The following is an 18,740-nucleotide window of genomic DNA, read 5'->3' as shown; positions in this document are numbered from 1 at the left end:
TCTAAACCTTGATCCTAACATGAAATATACAGAAGTGAATGTTGATTATGAAAGATGTAAGTGCCACCTTACATATTGCAGAGATCAACTCAATCAAATTGGACAACAGCAGCAGACCAATAGAATTCAATAAATCTCTGTGTATGTTTGCTGTCTTTGGCAGGGATGTAGTTAATCTTTTTCTTAGTATTTAGTATGGGGCTGTGTTTTTGACTTGTCATCAAAATGTTGTTGATAATATAGGGATATTTTAGTCACTGCTGAGAAGAGTTTACACAGAGCCAAGACCTCTTCTGCTCCTTAGCCCACCCCACCAGGGAGGAGGCCGAGGGTGCACAAGGGGCTGGGAGGGGACACAGCCAGGACAGCTGACCTCAGCTGAACCAAGGGACATTTCACAACATATGGCACCATGCTCAACATAGAAAGCTGGGGAAAGAAGAAGGAAGGGAGAAGCCAGAAAGATGTTTGTCTTCCCAAGTCACCGTTATGCATGATGGAGTCCTGCTCTCCTGGAGATGGCTGAACATCTGCCTGCCCACAGGAAGTGGTGAATTAATTCCTTGTTTGCTTTGATTTTGTGCAGCTTTTGCTTTACCTCTTAAACTGTCTATATCTCAACCCATGAGACACAGCCAGGCAGAGATATTCCATACCATGTAATATTGCCCCTTTTCCTTTTTCCTTCCCTTCCCTTCCCTTCCCTTCCCCCACATCCTGTGTCTTATCTACCCTTGACTGTTATATAGAGCTCTCTGATATGCAGGACATCCCTCAAACAGTAGACATCTATGCATCAATAACTGCACTGAGTTCTCAGTGCAGCTAAGAAATCAGGAGGATGAGCCACAAGGTGCCTACCCCAGGGCAACAAGGATTGCTCCAGGCTGCAGCTGACTACACTACTGGAACTTGATTCGGTTCCTCACAAATACACTTTTCCAGCCAATCCAGATGTCCTACGGCACTTGCTTAGTCTCCAGCTACAACTACTGAAGGCAAAGGCCTCCCAGAACTTCTGTTATATTTGCAGACTTGTGGTGATGTTGGAAATGCATCCCAGTAACTCTAGAACTGCTCTTTTGGGCAACTGCATGGGACTCCTGCTGAGTATATTAACAGCACATGCACTGCAGACACCTGCACATAAACACCTAAACTCAGATGTACTCATTCAGAACTGAATCGTCCAAAGGATAAATACTGTCCATTTGAAAGAGCCAACATGGGTTTTGTAGAATTCCACAATCTTGTAGAACCAGAGCTCTTTAAATCATCAGTAAGGATACAGATGAATAAAACATTAAAAAATGTTTTTACATTTTTACAATAAAATGTATATTCCAGGTGAGTTTATTACAAAAAGCTCTTAACACAAACCCTCATCCAAGGCATTTAATGAAAACTGGTCGTCTTGAAATAAGAACAAAGGTCCTTGCACAGATTATTAATTGGGAAAAGGACAGAAATCAGTATTAGGAGGAACTGGCTAGTTCCTGCCATCAAAAAATACCGCCCATGGAGTTCTGTAAATACCTGTTCTGGACTGCTCAAAGTGTTTATAAAAGAATTGGAAAAGGAGACCATCCTGTGAGAGTATAAAGATTACTGAGGGTACTATGTTATTTCAGGGATAAAAATGCTTCACCTGTGAAGAACTGCAGAATTAATGTAGAAGAAACAATGACTGATGATACTGGTGACAAGCAAAATTCAAGTAGATAACCATGAAGTGAAATAAATGTGAAAAAAATAAATTTCAGTGCACTTTAGACTGGTATCTTGGAGTTATGACAGCTAGTTTTACCAAAATGTGAGCTTCATCTCAGGAGTAGGAAACCAAACAAATGTTGTGAGTCACAAAGACCAAAAAGATAGAGAGGTAATATTACTGTTTCATCATGTAGATCCATGGTTTATTCAGATTTTAAAATCTGAGAAAAAATCTGTTGGTCACACAGAACAAGGAAATAGAAAGAAAAGACTAATCAAAAGGCAACAAGGATGATCAAAGTTATGAGTGGGCTTATGCATAAGGAAAGAGTAGATTAACTAATGCTCTTCAATCTACAACAGAGATCACTGATACCAGACAACAAAGTGGAATACAGTCATGTGTCATGGAAAGGAAGATCAGGAACTCTTTGGTCCATATCTCCTCCAACATAAGAAATAAATGGTATGAAGGTAACAGGTGCCAGTTGGAAAAGAAAATAAAAAGAGAGGTCCTTCATGTAATGGATAACTAATCTACACTTTACCAGAGTATATTTTGGATGTTAAATGTGTATTTGCTCTCAAGAGAAGATGAGGTAAGGCTGTGGAAAAGAAATCTACTGGGTGTTAGTATATACTCAGGAACCACATGAAACTCAAAAAAGGTTCAGGTTGCAGGCTAGAAGTAAAAAGTATCAAATGCTACCTAGATTTTATATTTTCCCTTAGGTAAATCACTCCACTGCTGGACAGAAATTACTGTGCTATATGGACTACTACCCTGACCCTATGTGACCTTTGCATTATCTTTATTTGTGATTATTAAATGTAAGTTTCCATACTAGAAAGTAATGACAGTTTTACAGCTGTTGCTCTGGATAGAATAAAATATAAAATATTATCTTACCCCTTCTTTTCGTTCATGCAGGCTTAAATATTTTAAATTGTCTTCTGCTATTTCCTCTACAGTCTGGGGTCTAACCACTAGTGTTTCCATGGCATCAGTGAGAAATGCAGAAACATCACATAGGTGAGCTATATGAAGATGGAAAACAAAGTTATCATGGAGAGAATATTTGTAGTTTTAAATATCCAAGTCAGTTGAACACACAAGGATATAGCACTAGTCATAAATATGCAAAATATTTGTTTAAAAATTGCAGACTCCAATCTTGTCTACTACCTGAACAAAAATCACACATACCAAAGGTTGTGTTTACACATACCTTTTCAAATGTGATCCACTATGTTCAGTGAATGACTTAGACCATAAGTATCAGAAACCCTTCTGAACATTAAATATAAATACTGAGGGATCTATTTATATACTTTCAAAGGCTATATAGGTCTTTTTTCTTTAGTAAACATAAAAAAATAGATGTTAATATTGCTTTAGGGCTCTTTGGGGTTTTTTCTTTTTGTTTTGGTTTGGGTCTTTTAAAGAGGCTAAATAAAGCCACCTTGCTTTACATACTGAAAAGACTCATAAACAAATGCCAGAACAAGCTATAATGTTGTATTTATCTACCGAGGTAAATCTCTTTTGATACTGAGAAAGGAGATGTACAGCTCCAGGAAGTCCTCCAGGAAAGATTGACCTTTCAGGCTACGGAAGTAATTCACTTTCTAGTACAATCCCCATTCTATGTTTCCTGTGACAACTATTAGATTTAAATCACAAAGCATTGTTATTCCTCATCACCTATGCTTTATTCCATTTTGTCCTGCTGTTCCAGATATAGGTCGACAACCCAAAACAGGGAAATGATTTGTATTCTTCAACACAGTTTTAACAGTTTTGACAATCTAAGCGGCAAGCAATTCTATGGAGTAAGTCTACATCATTTTAGACTCTTCATGAAGTCTTTCAATTTGTAAAAGAAAAATTGAATAGCATTTTTATTACATTTTATGACACTTTCTCAAACACTTATGAAATTTTCCTCCCTCAAACATTAAATAAATTTTCCTCTCTGAAGCAACAAAATTTTCCTACAGATAAAAGAAACAAGCAAAACAATGTTCATATGTATTCTTTCACACCTGTAACAGATGTGGCCCAAACAAGGGAACAGGGAAGTTCACTGTGCCTGAAAGTAAAATATCTCTTTAAAAGAGTATTTACATTAACACAAATGTGCCCAAGTACAACAGAAACAAACAAAAATAAAATACTGTTTGTTGAAGTTATTTACCTTGAATAGATTTTCTCAAAGAAACAACCAGAATGTCGTACAACTTCTGGATGAAATCATCGATTACAGTTTTCACAGGGTTGCAATTAACAGTTAAACAATCTATTCTGATTGTGCTTCAAAAAAAGAGATTAAAAGACAGCAAATATTCAGTAGCATACTTACATGTAAGCATCTCTAGATCTACACACATCTATAGTTTAACTATAAGTTAAACTATAAACTTTAAACAATAAGTTATAAGAGGTAATCAAATGTTTCAATATAGGAACCGCTTATGACAAACACTTGCTATGTCTGTTCCTAACTGCCATATATATATCACAGGTACAGGACTTGGCTAAAATATTTGTTAAAATACTATGTTTTGTAATATTTCAGAATTAGCCTTGAATTCTGAGAAAGTCTCCCATTATATCAAGAGGAAGTAATTAAAAGTTTTCTGAGAATGTGGCACAGATAAAAAAGAGTATCTAAAAATAAAAATGAAAAATTCAAATCTAAACATTTAAAAACTACATGAAACTTTTAAAAGTTTAAATTTTTTTAAACTTTAAAACACTTGAAGTTCTATCTATGTCTTCATCTCTATTTTACTATTACCTTTAAAATATGTGATAGAATACACAATTCAAACAAAAAAATAGAGTTACACTATACCTTGGAAGACGTTCTGCTTCTTTCCCTCTCACTTTTAATGCCTTGAAGTTTCTTTCCCAGTCCTGTTTGCTAGAAAGATGTGCCTTCACCAAAGGTTCCATATCTACTTGGCCAATTACAACCCATTCCTTTCCAACATTATTTTTTATTCCATGGAAAAGAAATAATTTCCAGATTTAAAAAGTGCTTCTCAATAACATTAAAATACTTAAATAATATTTTCAAGTTACATTGTCCTTAACCTTTGTGCTTATACTATTATCTATAGTTTTTCTTAGTGCAAAAATTAGGCGGTACAAAATGGTTTGACATGTTTACACGTTTATGGATATTCAAAACAGAAAGACTGAAAAGTCAGCTATTATACAAAGCTTTAAAATGGAACTATACATACACTTCAAGTCAGGCATATGCTTAAGTGGTTGGCTTAGCTTGGATGGACTTGCTAAGCCTTTGCTTATATGCCTTGAAGAAAAAGACAACAATGCACAAATGTCATTGCTCAGCTACTTCTAGAATGTCTAAAGCATAAAATGACACAAATCTAAGGGAATAAAGGCATGTCAGACCACTATTGAAAATACCTTGAATTGATTGGAAACATCTGTCAGCCTTCTGAACAAATCCTCTGCTTTACTGAAAGCGGTCAGAAATCCATTTGCATTTCTTTCGGTCATAACAGTGAATATAGACTCATCTTCTGCCTCACTCACTCCCCTAAACTGATTTGGAATACAGATGAATCTCTTCATTTCTCTATAATATCTAGCTCGTACTTCTTCAAAAGGAGGTCTGAATTGCAAGTGACCTTGCCTAAAAAGTGAAACAAATAGTAAAAAAACTAATTTTTTAATGTAATCTGCACCTGAATATTTTCTTTTAAGGCAAAAAAAAAAAATCTTACTTGAATGTTAGATCGACGATTATCTCTGGTAAATTCTCACTGAGTGCTTCTAAGCCCATTTGATACTGATGCTCCAGAGCTTTGTACAGTTGATGATTCCAGTGTTGTCTCCAAGCTTTCATATCACTTGATTTGAAACCCTAAAATTTAACAATATTCATTTTTATTTTATTCCCCAAACCATAATTATAAGATAAAAACTGCACTGAAGACCAGGATCTTAGTAAAATTCAGGAATCATATGGCTGGAACAGACCGGGTCACAGCACCAAGCCGGTCAGAGTTTAAGGACCACCTGGACAATCTACTTAGGTCACATTGCTTAGTTTTAGACAGTCTTGTGAGAAGCAAGGAGTTGGACTTGATGGTCCCTGTGGGCCCCTTCTAAGTCAAGATGTGAGTTTTTGATTTTGTGACCAGTTGTTGCATTTATTGCATTTATTTCAGATTAATATAGGAATAAAAAAAAATCCAAATCAAACAGTCTCTGTGGCAGATCAACATAAGAAATTCACTGAGGTTCATAAACGATTGGATTACCAGAAAGTTCCTCAAGGTTACTCTAAAATGCACAGGAATCTGCTGGAAGTAATATAAAGAGCTGGCTGAATAAGAGGTTTAAATCTGTATCACACTTTCTATTTTCTTATAATATGTAAGCTACCTTTTAAATAGTATTTATAAAAGTTTTTGTGTGTTTCCACAGAACAATGTTAACTAATAAATAAATGTAAAATTTTGCCTCAAAGAATTCAGTCTTTCATCAAAATCTGCTACACTGTAAGAACATGTAAAGCCTTATCATACAGTCAAGTTCTGTAACTCACAGAATATTTTGAGCTGAAAGGGACCCACAAGGATCATCAAGTCCAACTCTTAAGTGAATCATCCATACGGGGATCAAACTCATTACCTCAGCATCTTTAGCACCCTGACCAACCGAGCTAAATGGTCATTTGCAAGTCATGGAGGGATTTGCAGAAGGACGACAGAAGCTAGAAAATAAATTACAAACTCCTTCCAGCTTAAAAGGTTCTCTTGTCTAAATGGAGGTTTTCAGACAGGGCTTTGGAGGCAGTCCAGGGTTGCTGCAGGAAGTGACACAGTTAAGGTCTGCCCTACAATTCAAAGCCACTCATAGGAGCGCTTCCAACAGAAAGATTCTAGAGGTCACGAAAACCTGAAATTGTGTTAATTAGGTCTTAAGACAATTATAATAGGGTTTTTAAAGAAATATGTAACACATTGATGACAAAAGCAGCAAGACTATACCATCTTATAATTTTTGAAATGTGAAAAAAAGATACATTTCGTTAAGTTTTATCACTTCTACTCAAAAAATTTTAAAGAGTGACTGAGTACAGTTTAGGTGGTTTTCCACCTAAAAACATTGTGTAATATCAAAATAATTTGCAAACAGATCCTAAAGGAAATCTAGATTCTTTTTATGAAATATACTGACTCAAAGATAAAAATCTGCAAATTAAACTTGAAAAGAAATCAACCCAGATTATTTTTCATATTATCTTCAGAGAATGACAACAAAATTAGAAGTAAAACACTGTAAAGACACTGCAATTATCTGACTGGCAAACACCAATAAAAGTAGTCTGCATTTGCATTATAAAGGATAAGAACAACATATCTATCTAAGAATCTTGTCCTTTGCTGAAGGCTATAGGAAAAACTAAACTGACTTGAATAATAATTCAAAATAGCTTAGGTTGATAATATGATATTTTTAATCAAAATCTTTATCCTCTTACTCAGTGCTATTAAGGGCTTTTCCAACCTTAACGATTCTATAATTCTACTCTAAAAGTTGTCAGCTGATAAGTGAACAAACAAAAATATGTTTTTCTCATTATTTCAGGCAGAAATGCATTTTGATTCCAAATTTTATACATTTGTTTTATTCTGTGTGTGGATCCCTCACTACCTCTACAAATTTCTTCATTTTACCTTTCATTAATTGCTCAGACACAACTAATACACAATACACAAGGTCTTCCCATTTCCCAGTTCAATCATGCTATGTTTGAGTCGTAAATCTTCATTACTATTTAAAAGTCAAATGTTCACAGTTTGCAGTAGGAAAATCAAACCCTGCCTGTGACTCAAGGCTGGCAAAACCAGTTCTGAGCTCTTGAAGTCCTTCTTTCCAACGCTGCTGCTGCCGAAGTAGATCAATATTCATAAGGGATATGACCTGTAAAAAGAATTTTAAGGAATAATAAACATACTCATCATCATGTAAATGAAAGAAAGGTTAAGGTATGCTCTAACAGACACAACTTCAATTTCATCTGGAAAATGTACCTTTTGAATGAAGTTTGTGTGCCACTTTCTTAGTTTTCTATTTTCAGTGGAAAGTCGTTCAGCAGCAGCTTGGAGTTTTTGGATATAAGCCTCCAGTTCTCTGGGATTATCCCATGTTATTTGAGCTTTTCCTCCAGGACTAGATTTTGAATGCTTTAAAAACACACAAACTTTGTAATATTTAATGACAGAAACAGTCTAACAGCTAGCATACAGAAGTGATAATATAAGAAAGATGGTTTTATTCCTAGCAAATAAAAAAGGATCTCCCTTTCCGTAGCTGCACTAGGGACAAAATAATTTGGCAAATCACAGACATGTAGGGGCATACAGCTACATCAGTGCACTGGAGAAAGATTAATGACAGACTCCTATGAGAGTCTGAATAGATCAACTGATGTTGAGACTCCTGCTCCACAAACAAAAGCAGACACCTGAAAACGAGAGAACACCCTAAACCCCCTTGGTCTTTGCCCCTCTTGGTCTTTGTTCTGCACAGATCAAAACCAAAAATGTGACATTAATAATTTCTAATCAACTTCATCTGTTTATCAAGAAATATTTTTTTTAATTACAATGTAATAAACATAGAAAAAGCAGCACAAAATATGCACAGATACCACTGAAATTAAAAAGACAAAGAGAGGAATTCTTTCACCTTAATTATCTGTTCAAATGCTAGAGCAGATTGTAACATCATTGGCTTTTGACTCCCAATCATCTGTTGATCAATAGAATTATAGAAATGTGCCACCTGTAAAAAAAGGAGAGCTTAAATTTAAAGAAAAAAAAAGTCTTATGTCATCTTCACCCTACCTGTAGGGGTATCTCAGATATCAATGACGAAATTGAATTGAAATATAAATCAAAAACATATGTGGCATTGAGTGCAATCAGAAAAATATACCACCCACTCCCAAAAGCCCCACACTTACTTCTATTAAAATACTTGCTAATGTATTTTTAGTTGAAAACTAGCAATGGTGACAAGTTGCTACATTTTATGACAATTCTCTTTAGTCATAATTACAAAAAAACTGAGATTAAAAACAGGTAATCAACTATTTACTTGTCTTATTTCTGTATATTCATACAGTAACTTCATACGGCTTTAATATTATATTTGAAAAGAAGACACATTCTGAAATTGTAAAGCATATCTTTACTTTTGTTTTCTTTTATGGACTTAGGTAATTTGTTCAAGACAAGTCACTTTCATACAGACAAGGTTCAGTGAAAAGCTTCATCACACAGGCAGAAGACAACACTATAGAAAGGTTCAAGCTGGGAAGTCAGAACAGGAAGTTATTATGGCACAATAATCTTATACCTGCTTGAGGATGACTGCCTGCTTGCAGAACTTTTGTGCAGTGTTTGCAGCATGCTGTATTTTAGCTGGTATAGCAAACCCAAGTGCTGATAGCTGACGTACTTCTCTTAGCAGAGTCACCAAACGATCTGAGTAAAGTATGTTTAATGCTCCAGAAATGGGATCCAACTCCATCACAGGGCTATTAGCTTGGATACTGAATCAAAATCAATCATATTACTGAACATAATTCGGTATTTACTCTTTCTTAGGTGCATTTTACCATAATATAACAAACTATTCTAAACAGCTTAATTTCATTCTATTTTGTTTTTCTATGCTTGTAACATTTTACTTTACTCAGAAATTATTCCAGTAACCTTTCCTTTAATTCAAAGCCAATGAAGATACAAGAATTAACAATGCCTATAATTTTTGATTTCAAAATGTTTCTTGTTTGCGACAATAGTTAAGGTGTAACTCACAGCTAGATTGTATTCTAAATTACTCTGTATCTATCACAGTCTCTCAACAGGGTGTCTTACCCACCCCAGTCTCGAGCGCTGCAAAGCAGGGAGAAAATAATGAGGGAACCAATTTAAGAACCAGAACTTGCATCAGTGAAGCATTTTGGTATATTCAGCCAGATGCTAATATAAACACCAGCCTATCTTCAGACTTTACTCATTTTTTTCCTTTTTAGCAATGCTTCTACCAACATTCTTTAATAAACACTAAGTAACAGCCTTACTAATTTTTTCTTTTTTTTTTTTCTCTTTTCTAGTTCCCATATCCATTGCATTCCCCTTTGTAGCAAGCTACTTCTTTTCTTGTTCTTATAATTAACCACTTCACATCTTTTAAAATCTCACAATAACAAAACTATATGGTAATAATAAATTAGATGGCTGCTGATATATTTGAGTATTTTGATGAAAATAGAAGTTTTCCCTTAAGTAACTCCTGCATCCTCTGTAACTGTGGAACAATTCTTTCCAGAGGAATTTTGCAACACTCAGAGTTGAAGACAGAAGCTATGTGGACAATCAACTAAAACAAAAATTGTTAAAATACATTTTAGTATCCCACACAAAATTTTATTATTTTGGGAAAAAAACTTCATGAGGTTTAAATTCAAATGTTTACCCTTCTTTCATCCACCATATGTAGACTGCAGAATCATCCACCATATGTAGACTGCAGAATTTCTTGTGAATAACAATTAATTTGTTACTCTACATGTGTCATCTGTATATCACAGCTATACTCTCATCTAGTTTCTATACATTATCACTATAAAGATTACAATAGGCAACAAGTAAAAACAACAACTAAACCAAACATGTCCTTCATTCCAGGTGCTAATAGAAACTTCCGGATTAGCTATTAACCTGCAATATTAGCTGTTAATCAGTAATTAATAGTATTTCCCTCTATACTTCACCTTACCAAGCAAAACTGGCAGGAGGATGAATAAATTGTTCTATTTTGTCTCTCCATTCATTCTCGATCCTGTAATTTTTTTGACTTCCTTTGTCAAGTTCTAATGAATTACATCACACTACAGATTTCATTATTTAATAAACATTATTTAAACAAGAGTGTATTTACCAAAGTCCTGACTTGGGATTTGATAATTCTGACTGGATATTCCTAGACCAATCATCAAATTGTTCTTGCTCATATACTTTTAACTGTTCCAGAAAACAATCTGCACTTTGATGAAAAGTTTGGAATCCAGGTAAGTCAGAGAGAAGAGCCTCTGCCAGCTTGATAGAATCATCCACCTTAAACACAATAACAAAAAAAAGAAGTTTACCTTCCCAATATTCAATCAGAAAAGAAAAATCTCCAGATTAAAAATCAGTATTGCAAAACATCCAAATGGGATTCAAAAGCTGATTAGGAGAAAAAAAGTGAATTCTGAACTGTGTCCCAGATGTTTGAACAGTAAATTGGGTTTGATTAAGCTGTCCACTGACAACACTGACAACAGCATCCAGCCCTATTAAGACATCCCAGGATATCCCACTTGGTCTTTAACTCTCTGTAAAGGTACGGATCTCCCATGAGTCATCTGTTATATCTATAAGGTCCATGACAATACTCAAAGGTACTTGAAACAGAATTTCACATCTACACGTGGAGAGATTAAAACCCTAGTCAATACAGTCAGTGGATATTTGAGAGCAATTAAAAAATTTAGCACAGCCTAAAGCAGACATAAAGCAGACATACATCAGCTGAACCAGGCAAATAGTTATTCCAGGATAAGTAACTTTGACTTTCATACAAATCTATAGTTACTGCAGAGGGCACTTATGTTCACAAAAAACATTCTGGTTTTCACTGGTCAATGTTAACCAAAAAGTGTTCAAAGTTCCCTGCTAAAATGTAAATACAAACTTTTAAAAAAAGGATAAATTAAAACAGAATTTATTTTTACTACTGTAAATTGCCTGGAAGGCACAAGCTACTCTTTGATTTCAAGAAGACACTACAAAGATCAGTAATAACAAGTGAGGATTAGGATTTCAAAATCTGAGTATCTGTGAATTCTAGATAAAATCTTAAAATGCAAACTGGAGGGTAAAAATTAACAGAAACACCTACTGTATGAATTTTGGTCTTTTTTCTTTTTTTTTTTCTATTTTTTTTAAGAGGCAGTTCAGCTTACCAAAAAAACACTACATTCTGGGTCTGCAAATAAAATTCAGCTTAGCAAGCAGCACCACTGATAAGGAACTTTGATTATATAAATCTTGGGAAGCCCAAAATTTTTCTGCGTGGAATTCCCCACAGAAAAGTTGAATACCATGTTTTACATTCTATGATAAATCATGTGTAAACAGCAATAGAATCTTGTTACCTTCAGTTCCAGCTGCTGTACCCATACAATATTATTTACAACTTCAGAAAGGTTCTTGCCTGACAGTGGTCCAGAAACGTCACCAGGAACACCATGACATCGAGTTCCAAAGTCTGTCTCATAGTCTAACATATGCAAAAGATTCATTAAATCAGAAATCTAATAGAACAACCTTAGATCATTATTGCAGTTATAAAAATATACCAGGAAACCTGACATAATTCTAGAAGTAGATCCTAGCATTCACAAAAAACTAATGCAATTAAATACCTTTGACATAATCTTGAAGTGCTGCCAGCAACGTTTCCCTTTCAAAAAGCAATTCTTTGCTTATATTTGGGTGCTTTATCAGGTCCTTATGCTTCTGAAATATTTGAAGAAGCTGGAATATGAAGATTTTACAAAGTTATCACTTTCCTCATGAAAATAATTAAACATAGGCTGACAACACCTAGTAGTGCTGTCTTTGGCTCTAAGGACTTACTCCTATCCCCTAAACAAAATACTTAGGAATTAAATAATTTTGATCTTCAGGAAAGTTTTCAGACTACAGAATTACCCATACCTGCTGTGGACTGTCCTGAATTTCTGAAATAAACTTCTTCAATTTGCTTGCTATTTTTTGTTCCAGTGGTGCAATAATTCTTTCATACTGAGAGACTGCTGCTTTCCATAATGGCTAGAGATAATGAGTTCATGTGTTAGTTTAGGACTACATACATTGCAGAAAGACACAGAAAGAATGTGAATAAATTAAAAATAAGCATTATACCTCTGTGTAAGGATTATAGTGTACAGGATTTAGGCCAGCAAAGGGTTCAAACACATGAGATAGAGGTAAAGAATTTTGTTCTCCAGCTGGCAAAAAGAACATAAGTTTTTCATGCAGTGTTCTAACAGTTAGCACCTATAAGGGAAAAAAAGTATTTGATATAACAAATGTGTTTTTACATAAAATTTATATTTACAAGTACAAATCTCTTTCCTTTTTACAAGAAACTTACAAAAGACTCAGACAAACAGATGCTGGAATACTATCTAACACTGACAAGACTAAGAAAGACTATTTCAATTCCAGTTTTTAACTTGAGACAATGCTGTTTAATTCTGTATCCAATGAAACTAATGTGTATAATTCAAATCTCTACCTCGTCAAGACGTTGGCCAAGTTTGGCTATCAATTCAGGGAAATATTTCTCATTTTTCCATGGATGTAGAGCGTAACGTTGCCATAGTTGTCCGGTTAGGTATTCACAAGCTGACACCCACTGTTCACAAACCAAAATGCCAGCCTGTATATTTTCTTTTACACTGTGAAAAGTATCCTCCCACAAATTCAAAGCTGCTAATCTTCTCTGAACAAATCTACCTAGAGAGCCACCTAGAACACAAAAAAGTATTAAAAAACTAGATGTTATGTTTGTTTAAAATAATTCCTTTAAAGTTACACCACATTCCAATCACATTTTTTAAAAAAAGTGTAGTGTCTTGATTTCAAACCACACAAAATGCAGCAATAACTGATTATTTTGTTTCAGATTCAATAAATCTCAAATCTGCAAGGCAAATAGAAGTTGGTCCAACATGTGAAGTTGATGGACTTGGATTCTGGATTCCACACACAAGCACCAGTCTTTATCAGCAGCAATGGCAGTATCTGGCTGCTCCCCACAACTCTTCCTCTCACACACACACAAACATCTGGCAGGAGCACACAAACCCATTGTCCTATGCCTGTCCCCAAACATGAGGCTGCTGTCAAGAGAATGAGATAAGAACCTCTCTCTCTGTGCACATCCTGCTCTCACTTCCACACAGACTGAACTAACCTTTAATGGGAGTTTATGTAAATAAATTTTCTCCTCAGAAAGATAGGGAGTCAAACAGAAACATGACAAATCCAGCCCACAGGCTGAAAGATATTCAACTCCATCTTCTATCCATCACCTACCCAAGCATGTGTGAAGGCATCTACCAGAACTGGCTGAATTACTGCATACTAGAAGGCAAATAATATTCAAGGATCATAATTATAAGAAGCAAGCATCTTCACACTGTGGGCTGTTATTGGTGCCTTTACAAGGAAGAAGGTCAAGGAATCATTTTACTTTTCTTGACTGTTCAGTTAATAAAGACTGCATAAAGGTTTACCTATCACATCCAAGAGATTATGCATGCGAGACTGCGGATAAGGATCATGTTCTGTTTGTCTCCACACATTATCAACAGTATCCTTGGTAGCCTCCACCAAATCCACAACTTCAAATAAGGAGAGAGTATCCAAGTTGTAATAATCCTAGAAAAACAATCTTTAATATGCAAATAGTATTGTCTAAACATTTACACTTTCTTGAAGCTGGCGAGTGGTGTACTTTTCTGAGGTTTACTGCATAACAGAATACGTCACAATCCTCTCAAAAAACCAAGCATTTGTGTAAGTTTATTCATGTGAAGTATTCATTGCTACCTGAAGGATTACTCAAGAAAGTGCTTTGTGGGTGCCAAAAGTGTTGCATAACAGCATTAATAGTGTCCTCTTCATCTTGTGAGTCAATCCTCAGTTCATAAACTAGCATATAGCTGAATTTCTACAGCAGCTCCTAGTATTCAATGATTTAATCCACTCCCAATTGAATGTCAGCATACCCATGCACCAGTCACTACAAAACACATGAATATCATTAAAAGTAAAATTCTACCTAAGGAAATATAACTAAATAGCTATATATTCATATATTTGCAAAGAGTGTATATATATTGACATCTCTTTCATGGGAAGAGTGTTTTTTTTACTAAGTCTAGAAGTGTATCACTGATCACACAAAATAAAACATACTTTTGCAATGTCCTCAAATAGGTCTCTAAAATATGAAGCTCTTTCTTTACTACATCCTTTACTTCCATGATGAGAACATTCTCTCCAGAACTGAAATTCATCTGTTGGTGTAAGTATAGCTGCAAATAAAATAGAAAATAATTATACATGAAATAAACACATGTTTATAAAATATGTTCAGCCAGAACATACTTTCTAAAGCAAACTTTTAGATATGGTTATGTAAATATCCTTTAACTTCTGATTATGACTAGATGCAATATTCAAGTCAACTCTGGTCTTCTGGCATGACCATAAGTAATTCCATCCAATTAATAACAACCAGTTATATTTCACACTGTGCAATCTAAACACCCAACCTAAACACTCAATCTGAAAATAAATTATTTACTCTAAATTCAAAATTAACTATAAAAGACATAATTGCAAAACAAACCTCGCACATCATCTTCGCTGAATTTTATTCCTGTGTAACTGGTATCTGATCTTCTGAGAGCAGTACTCAAGCCAGTTTCAAGCTCACTTAAAAGTTTCTGGAGCTTGGGATCAAATGCTTTACTCCACTTCTCATCCTGTAACAAAAATTTCAAAAATTATGACTTACATGATAGAGCAATTACTATTTTCTTCCCATTAATCTTTAAAAAAATACAAAATTCAGATAAAGTACCAACCACATAGTGGGAAAATACAGCATTTTTTTTTCCCTAAAGTCCAGGAAGGGCACCTCATTCTTTTCACTTAACAACTAAGAATAATATTATAAAAACCATTTTTATCACAAAATCAAAAGTCAATTGCCAGGTTTATAAAGGCACCCTGAGAGTGAGTGAGCATTCCACATTAACCAACAATGGCCAGTGTATTCCACACTTCCAGTCAGGTATACGTATGACCAGAATCTTCCTCTCATCCTTACCGAGAAGAGCTTAAGTAGTTTCTCTAACTTAGAAATTATAACTACCACCCACTGCATCATCTCCTCAAATATTTTGGTTTCATAATATATTTAGCTCAGAATTAGGCAACATCCTATTGAATTCCAACGTCTCAATATAAATTGAGAACAGAACGTTTCAACTAGTATACTGCTCACCTTCAGTAATACAGGTGCGAATACTTGTCGTACAGCTTGATAAAGGGTGTTGATTGGTGAATCTAGCATAGATGACACAAGAATATTACTGTGAAGATTATCTTCAGTAATTACATCAGGTCTCAGCTTAAAGAACACCAACACATTATTCTTTGAATCAGTAGCTTCAATCTGTAACAAACAAGAAAACAGGATTTGTTTACAAAGCTGTTACTGACTGTTAAATTACATACACCATTTACACAAACAATTTTCATCAAGAAAAAACCATAAAATATCATATTATTCCCTCTGGGCTCAAATCTGGTATGATTTGATTTGCACAGAAAATTAAAATTTTTATGACACTCATTGCTGAGTCTATAGTCTATAGGAACCTTCCAACATCAAATACGTAAAGCCTTCTACAGCATATAATGTCTGTAAATATCATCATTTCTAACTATACTTTGAAAAGTCCACTTACCACTTTCCCTGGACAAAAACAGAAAGTTTGTCTTGTGCCTAGAGAAACTAAACATGACGTCTATTTTTTTAATTGCATTTTTATGCTACAAACATTTGGGAATATTTTTCTATATATTCTAAATATTCTGTATGGTTTTCCTGAGTTTGTAAATACATTATTCATAGATTTCTCAAGAACAAAGACAGACATGCTCCTTCATCAGTAAAATCATAAACTGCAACATGACTAATGTTACATTCACAGCCCAACTTATGGGTAAAGTTCCAAAAATTGCCATAAAGCAATTGCTGAAGTAATTTGTGGCTGAGGAGAATTCATAGAATAGGAAAAATTATTAAACATCTGATAAATTAACAGCAAAAAGATATGCTAGAGTGAAATCCCTGATTCCATGCAATGGTAAACATCTGTGTACTATTTTTCTGTTAAAAGAAACAAATGGTAGTAAAAACAGCCTTCAGTTTATTGGACAGTATCAGTTTTACTTTCTTATCAAGTCTTTAGCCCAATACCTACATAGCTTCACTGACACAAAGAAGACAAAGTAGACGACACCAATATCTATCTGATCCTTCCAGAGGCGCTGAAAGCTGCTTCATATTTTAGACAGTGGCTCAGCAGCACCCTCAAAACCTGGTACACATATATTTTCATTCTTGCCTGAATACAGCATGCACTAGACTTCACAGAGGAGAAACCACGGAATTATGAAAGTCACTGGTCCACACTTCACATGTTGAGGACTCCTTACATGCACCTTCCATGCGCGAAGCCACTGACATAACAAACACGGAGTCCCTGGTTCTCACTGCAGAACGACAGGTCCCATGTCAAGACCCACACCTTGCCTGTACACTCCGTGTGGCTGGCACCACACTGTGGCCTCTCTACAGGGTGACCCTGAGCACACATCACACCCCACAGCAGCAATCTCAAGAGTCACTTGCTGACTCAAGAACCATTCACAAGACTCAAGGGAGGACATTTCATACAATGAACCTCAGATGTGCTCAGCTGGACACACTAATTTGAAAAATGCATGCCTTGGACAAATGCCTGCCTTGGATTTGTCAAATATACAATACACAGCACTCTAAAACTGCAGCAACATGGGCACAACTCGCTACCAAATGTATCCTCAGCTGACCACATGGTCTTCATGGACTCTGGCAACAGTGTTGTTTCAGCACTCTTGCTTCAGCAAAGATAGAGGTAATTTTCTTCTTAATAGCTGGTACAGCACTGTATTTTGGGTTTAGTATGAGAATAATGTAAATATCACACTCATACGTTGGTTGTTGCTAAGCGGTAGTTACTGAATAGTCAGGGATTTTTGGGTGCTTCATGATCTGCTAGTGAGGAGGACACAAGGAGTTGGGAGGCGGCATGGCCAGGACAGCTGACCTTAACTGGCCAGAGAGATACTCCACACCACAGAGCATCCTGCTCAGTGTATGAACTGGGGGTGGGCTGGGCATCAGTGGATGGTGAAAAACTGCACTGTGCGTCACTTGTCTCTCTTGGGTTTTGTTCCACTCTCTCGCCCCTTTTCATTATAGTTGTTGAAGTTATTATTAGTGTATTAGTAGTTAGCTATTATTATATTTTATTTCGTTTCAGTTATTAAACTATTCTTAACTCATGGCGTTCTTTTCTTTCCGATTCTTCTCCCCACGGCGGGGTCGGGGGACAGTGAGTGGTACTTATCTGCCGGCGGGGTTTAAACCACGGCAGCCGCAGCAGACACAGAGACCTGCACAGACATTCGAAGGAGGGTGATGTCCCCCAGATGGGACACCAAGCTTTACGGCCCCCAAGCCTGGGCGGACTCCGTGCTCTGCATCCCCGCTGGCACGGCGGGATGCGGCGGACACGCGGGGCCCGCAGCCGCCGGACACTACGGTACCTTGTTGGAGGCGCTGAGCTGCGCGCCCGAGTGCTGCACCACGAGCAGGAACTCATTGCCGTCGTCGAGGAAGCGGCTCAGCTCCGGACGGGAATGCAGCCCTGCGGCCAGGGCAGCAGCACCGCCCGCCGGGTCCAGCCCGAAGTAGTTGGCAGCCGTGGCTGAAATAAAGCGCTTCCTCCTGTCCGCCTCCCCGGCCATGGTGGGGCACCCCGCTAGGCAGGATCACGGCGGGGGCGGACCCAGAACGCCACGGGAGCACATGCAGGCACTGGCGGGAGAAGACCCAAAGGACTCACGGCGGGAAGGACGGCTGCTCGCCCCGGGGCACAGGGGGAGGACGAGGCCCGGAGCCGTCCCGGCGTCGCCGAGAGCCGTCACTATGGTGACCGGAGATGGCGGCGCGCAGGCGGCGTAGCTCCGGGCGGCGCCGGGCAGGCCGGGGAAGGAGGCGGCAGTCG

General features: G+C 36.6%; 1 protein-coding gene and 1 long non-coding RNA gene across 2 annotated transcripts in view; one reads left to right on the top strand and one right to left on the bottom strand.

Moving 5' to 3' along the window:
• The window catches only part of DYNC2H1 (dynein cytoplasmic 2 heavy chain 1), a 143,082-nt gene extending 124,528 nt beyond the window's left edge, over positions 1–18,554 (bottom strand). Inside the window, exons 1-20 of the mRNA XM_066312977.1 lie at positions 18,280–18,554; positions 15,905–16,075; positions 15,245–15,380; positions 14,809–14,927; positions 14,124–14,268; positions 13,121–13,353; positions 12,745–12,879; positions 12,538–12,651; positions 12,243–12,354; positions 11,973–12,097; positions 10,715–10,890; positions 9,125–9,320; positions 8,453–8,548; positions 7,795–7,947; positions 7,586–7,684; positions 5,476–5,615; positions 5,156–5,384; positions 4,572–4,699; positions 3,912–4,027; positions 2,624–2,751 (exon numbers count right to left, since the gene is read on the bottom strand). Coding sequence (XP_066169074.1) covers positions 2,624–2,751; positions 3,912–4,027; positions 4,572–4,699; positions 5,156–5,384; positions 5,476–5,615; positions 7,586–7,684; positions 7,795–7,947; positions 8,453–8,548; positions 9,125–9,320; positions 10,715–10,890; positions 11,973–12,097; positions 12,243–12,354; positions 12,538–12,651; positions 12,745–12,879; positions 13,121–13,353; positions 14,124–14,268; positions 14,809–14,927; positions 15,245–15,380; positions 15,905–16,075; positions 18,280–18,480 — 2,952 coding nt within the window. The 5' untranslated portion in view covers positions 18,481–18,554. The remainder of the gene's footprint in view (positions 1–2,623; positions 2,752–3,911; positions 4,028–4,571; positions 4,700–5,155; positions 5,385–5,475; positions 5,616–7,585; positions 7,685–7,794; positions 7,948–8,452; positions 8,549–9,124; positions 9,321–10,714; positions 10,891–11,972; positions 12,098–12,242; positions 12,355–12,537; positions 12,652–12,744; positions 12,880–13,120; positions 13,354–14,123; positions 14,269–14,808; positions 14,928–15,244; positions 15,381–15,904; positions 16,076–18,279) is intronic.
• The window catches only part of LOC136357581 (uncharacterized), a 391,604-nt gene that overhangs the window by 53,866 nt on the left and 318,998 nt on the right, over positions 1–18,740 (top strand). The gene's annotated exons all lie outside the window — the stretch shown is intronic.

Source organism: Sylvia atricapilla, chromosome 2 (genome assembly GCF_009819655.1).
Source record: "Sylvia atricapilla isolate bSylAtr1 chromosome 2, bSylAtr1.pri, whole genome shotgun sequence".
In the NCBI taxonomy this organism is placed as follows: domain Eukaryota; kingdom Metazoa; phylum Chordata; class Aves; order Passeriformes; family Sylviidae; genus Sylvia; species Sylvia atricapilla.
The sequence above is the reverse complement of the archived record's forward strand: the minus strand, read 5'-3'. Positions and strand labels throughout refer to the sequence as shown.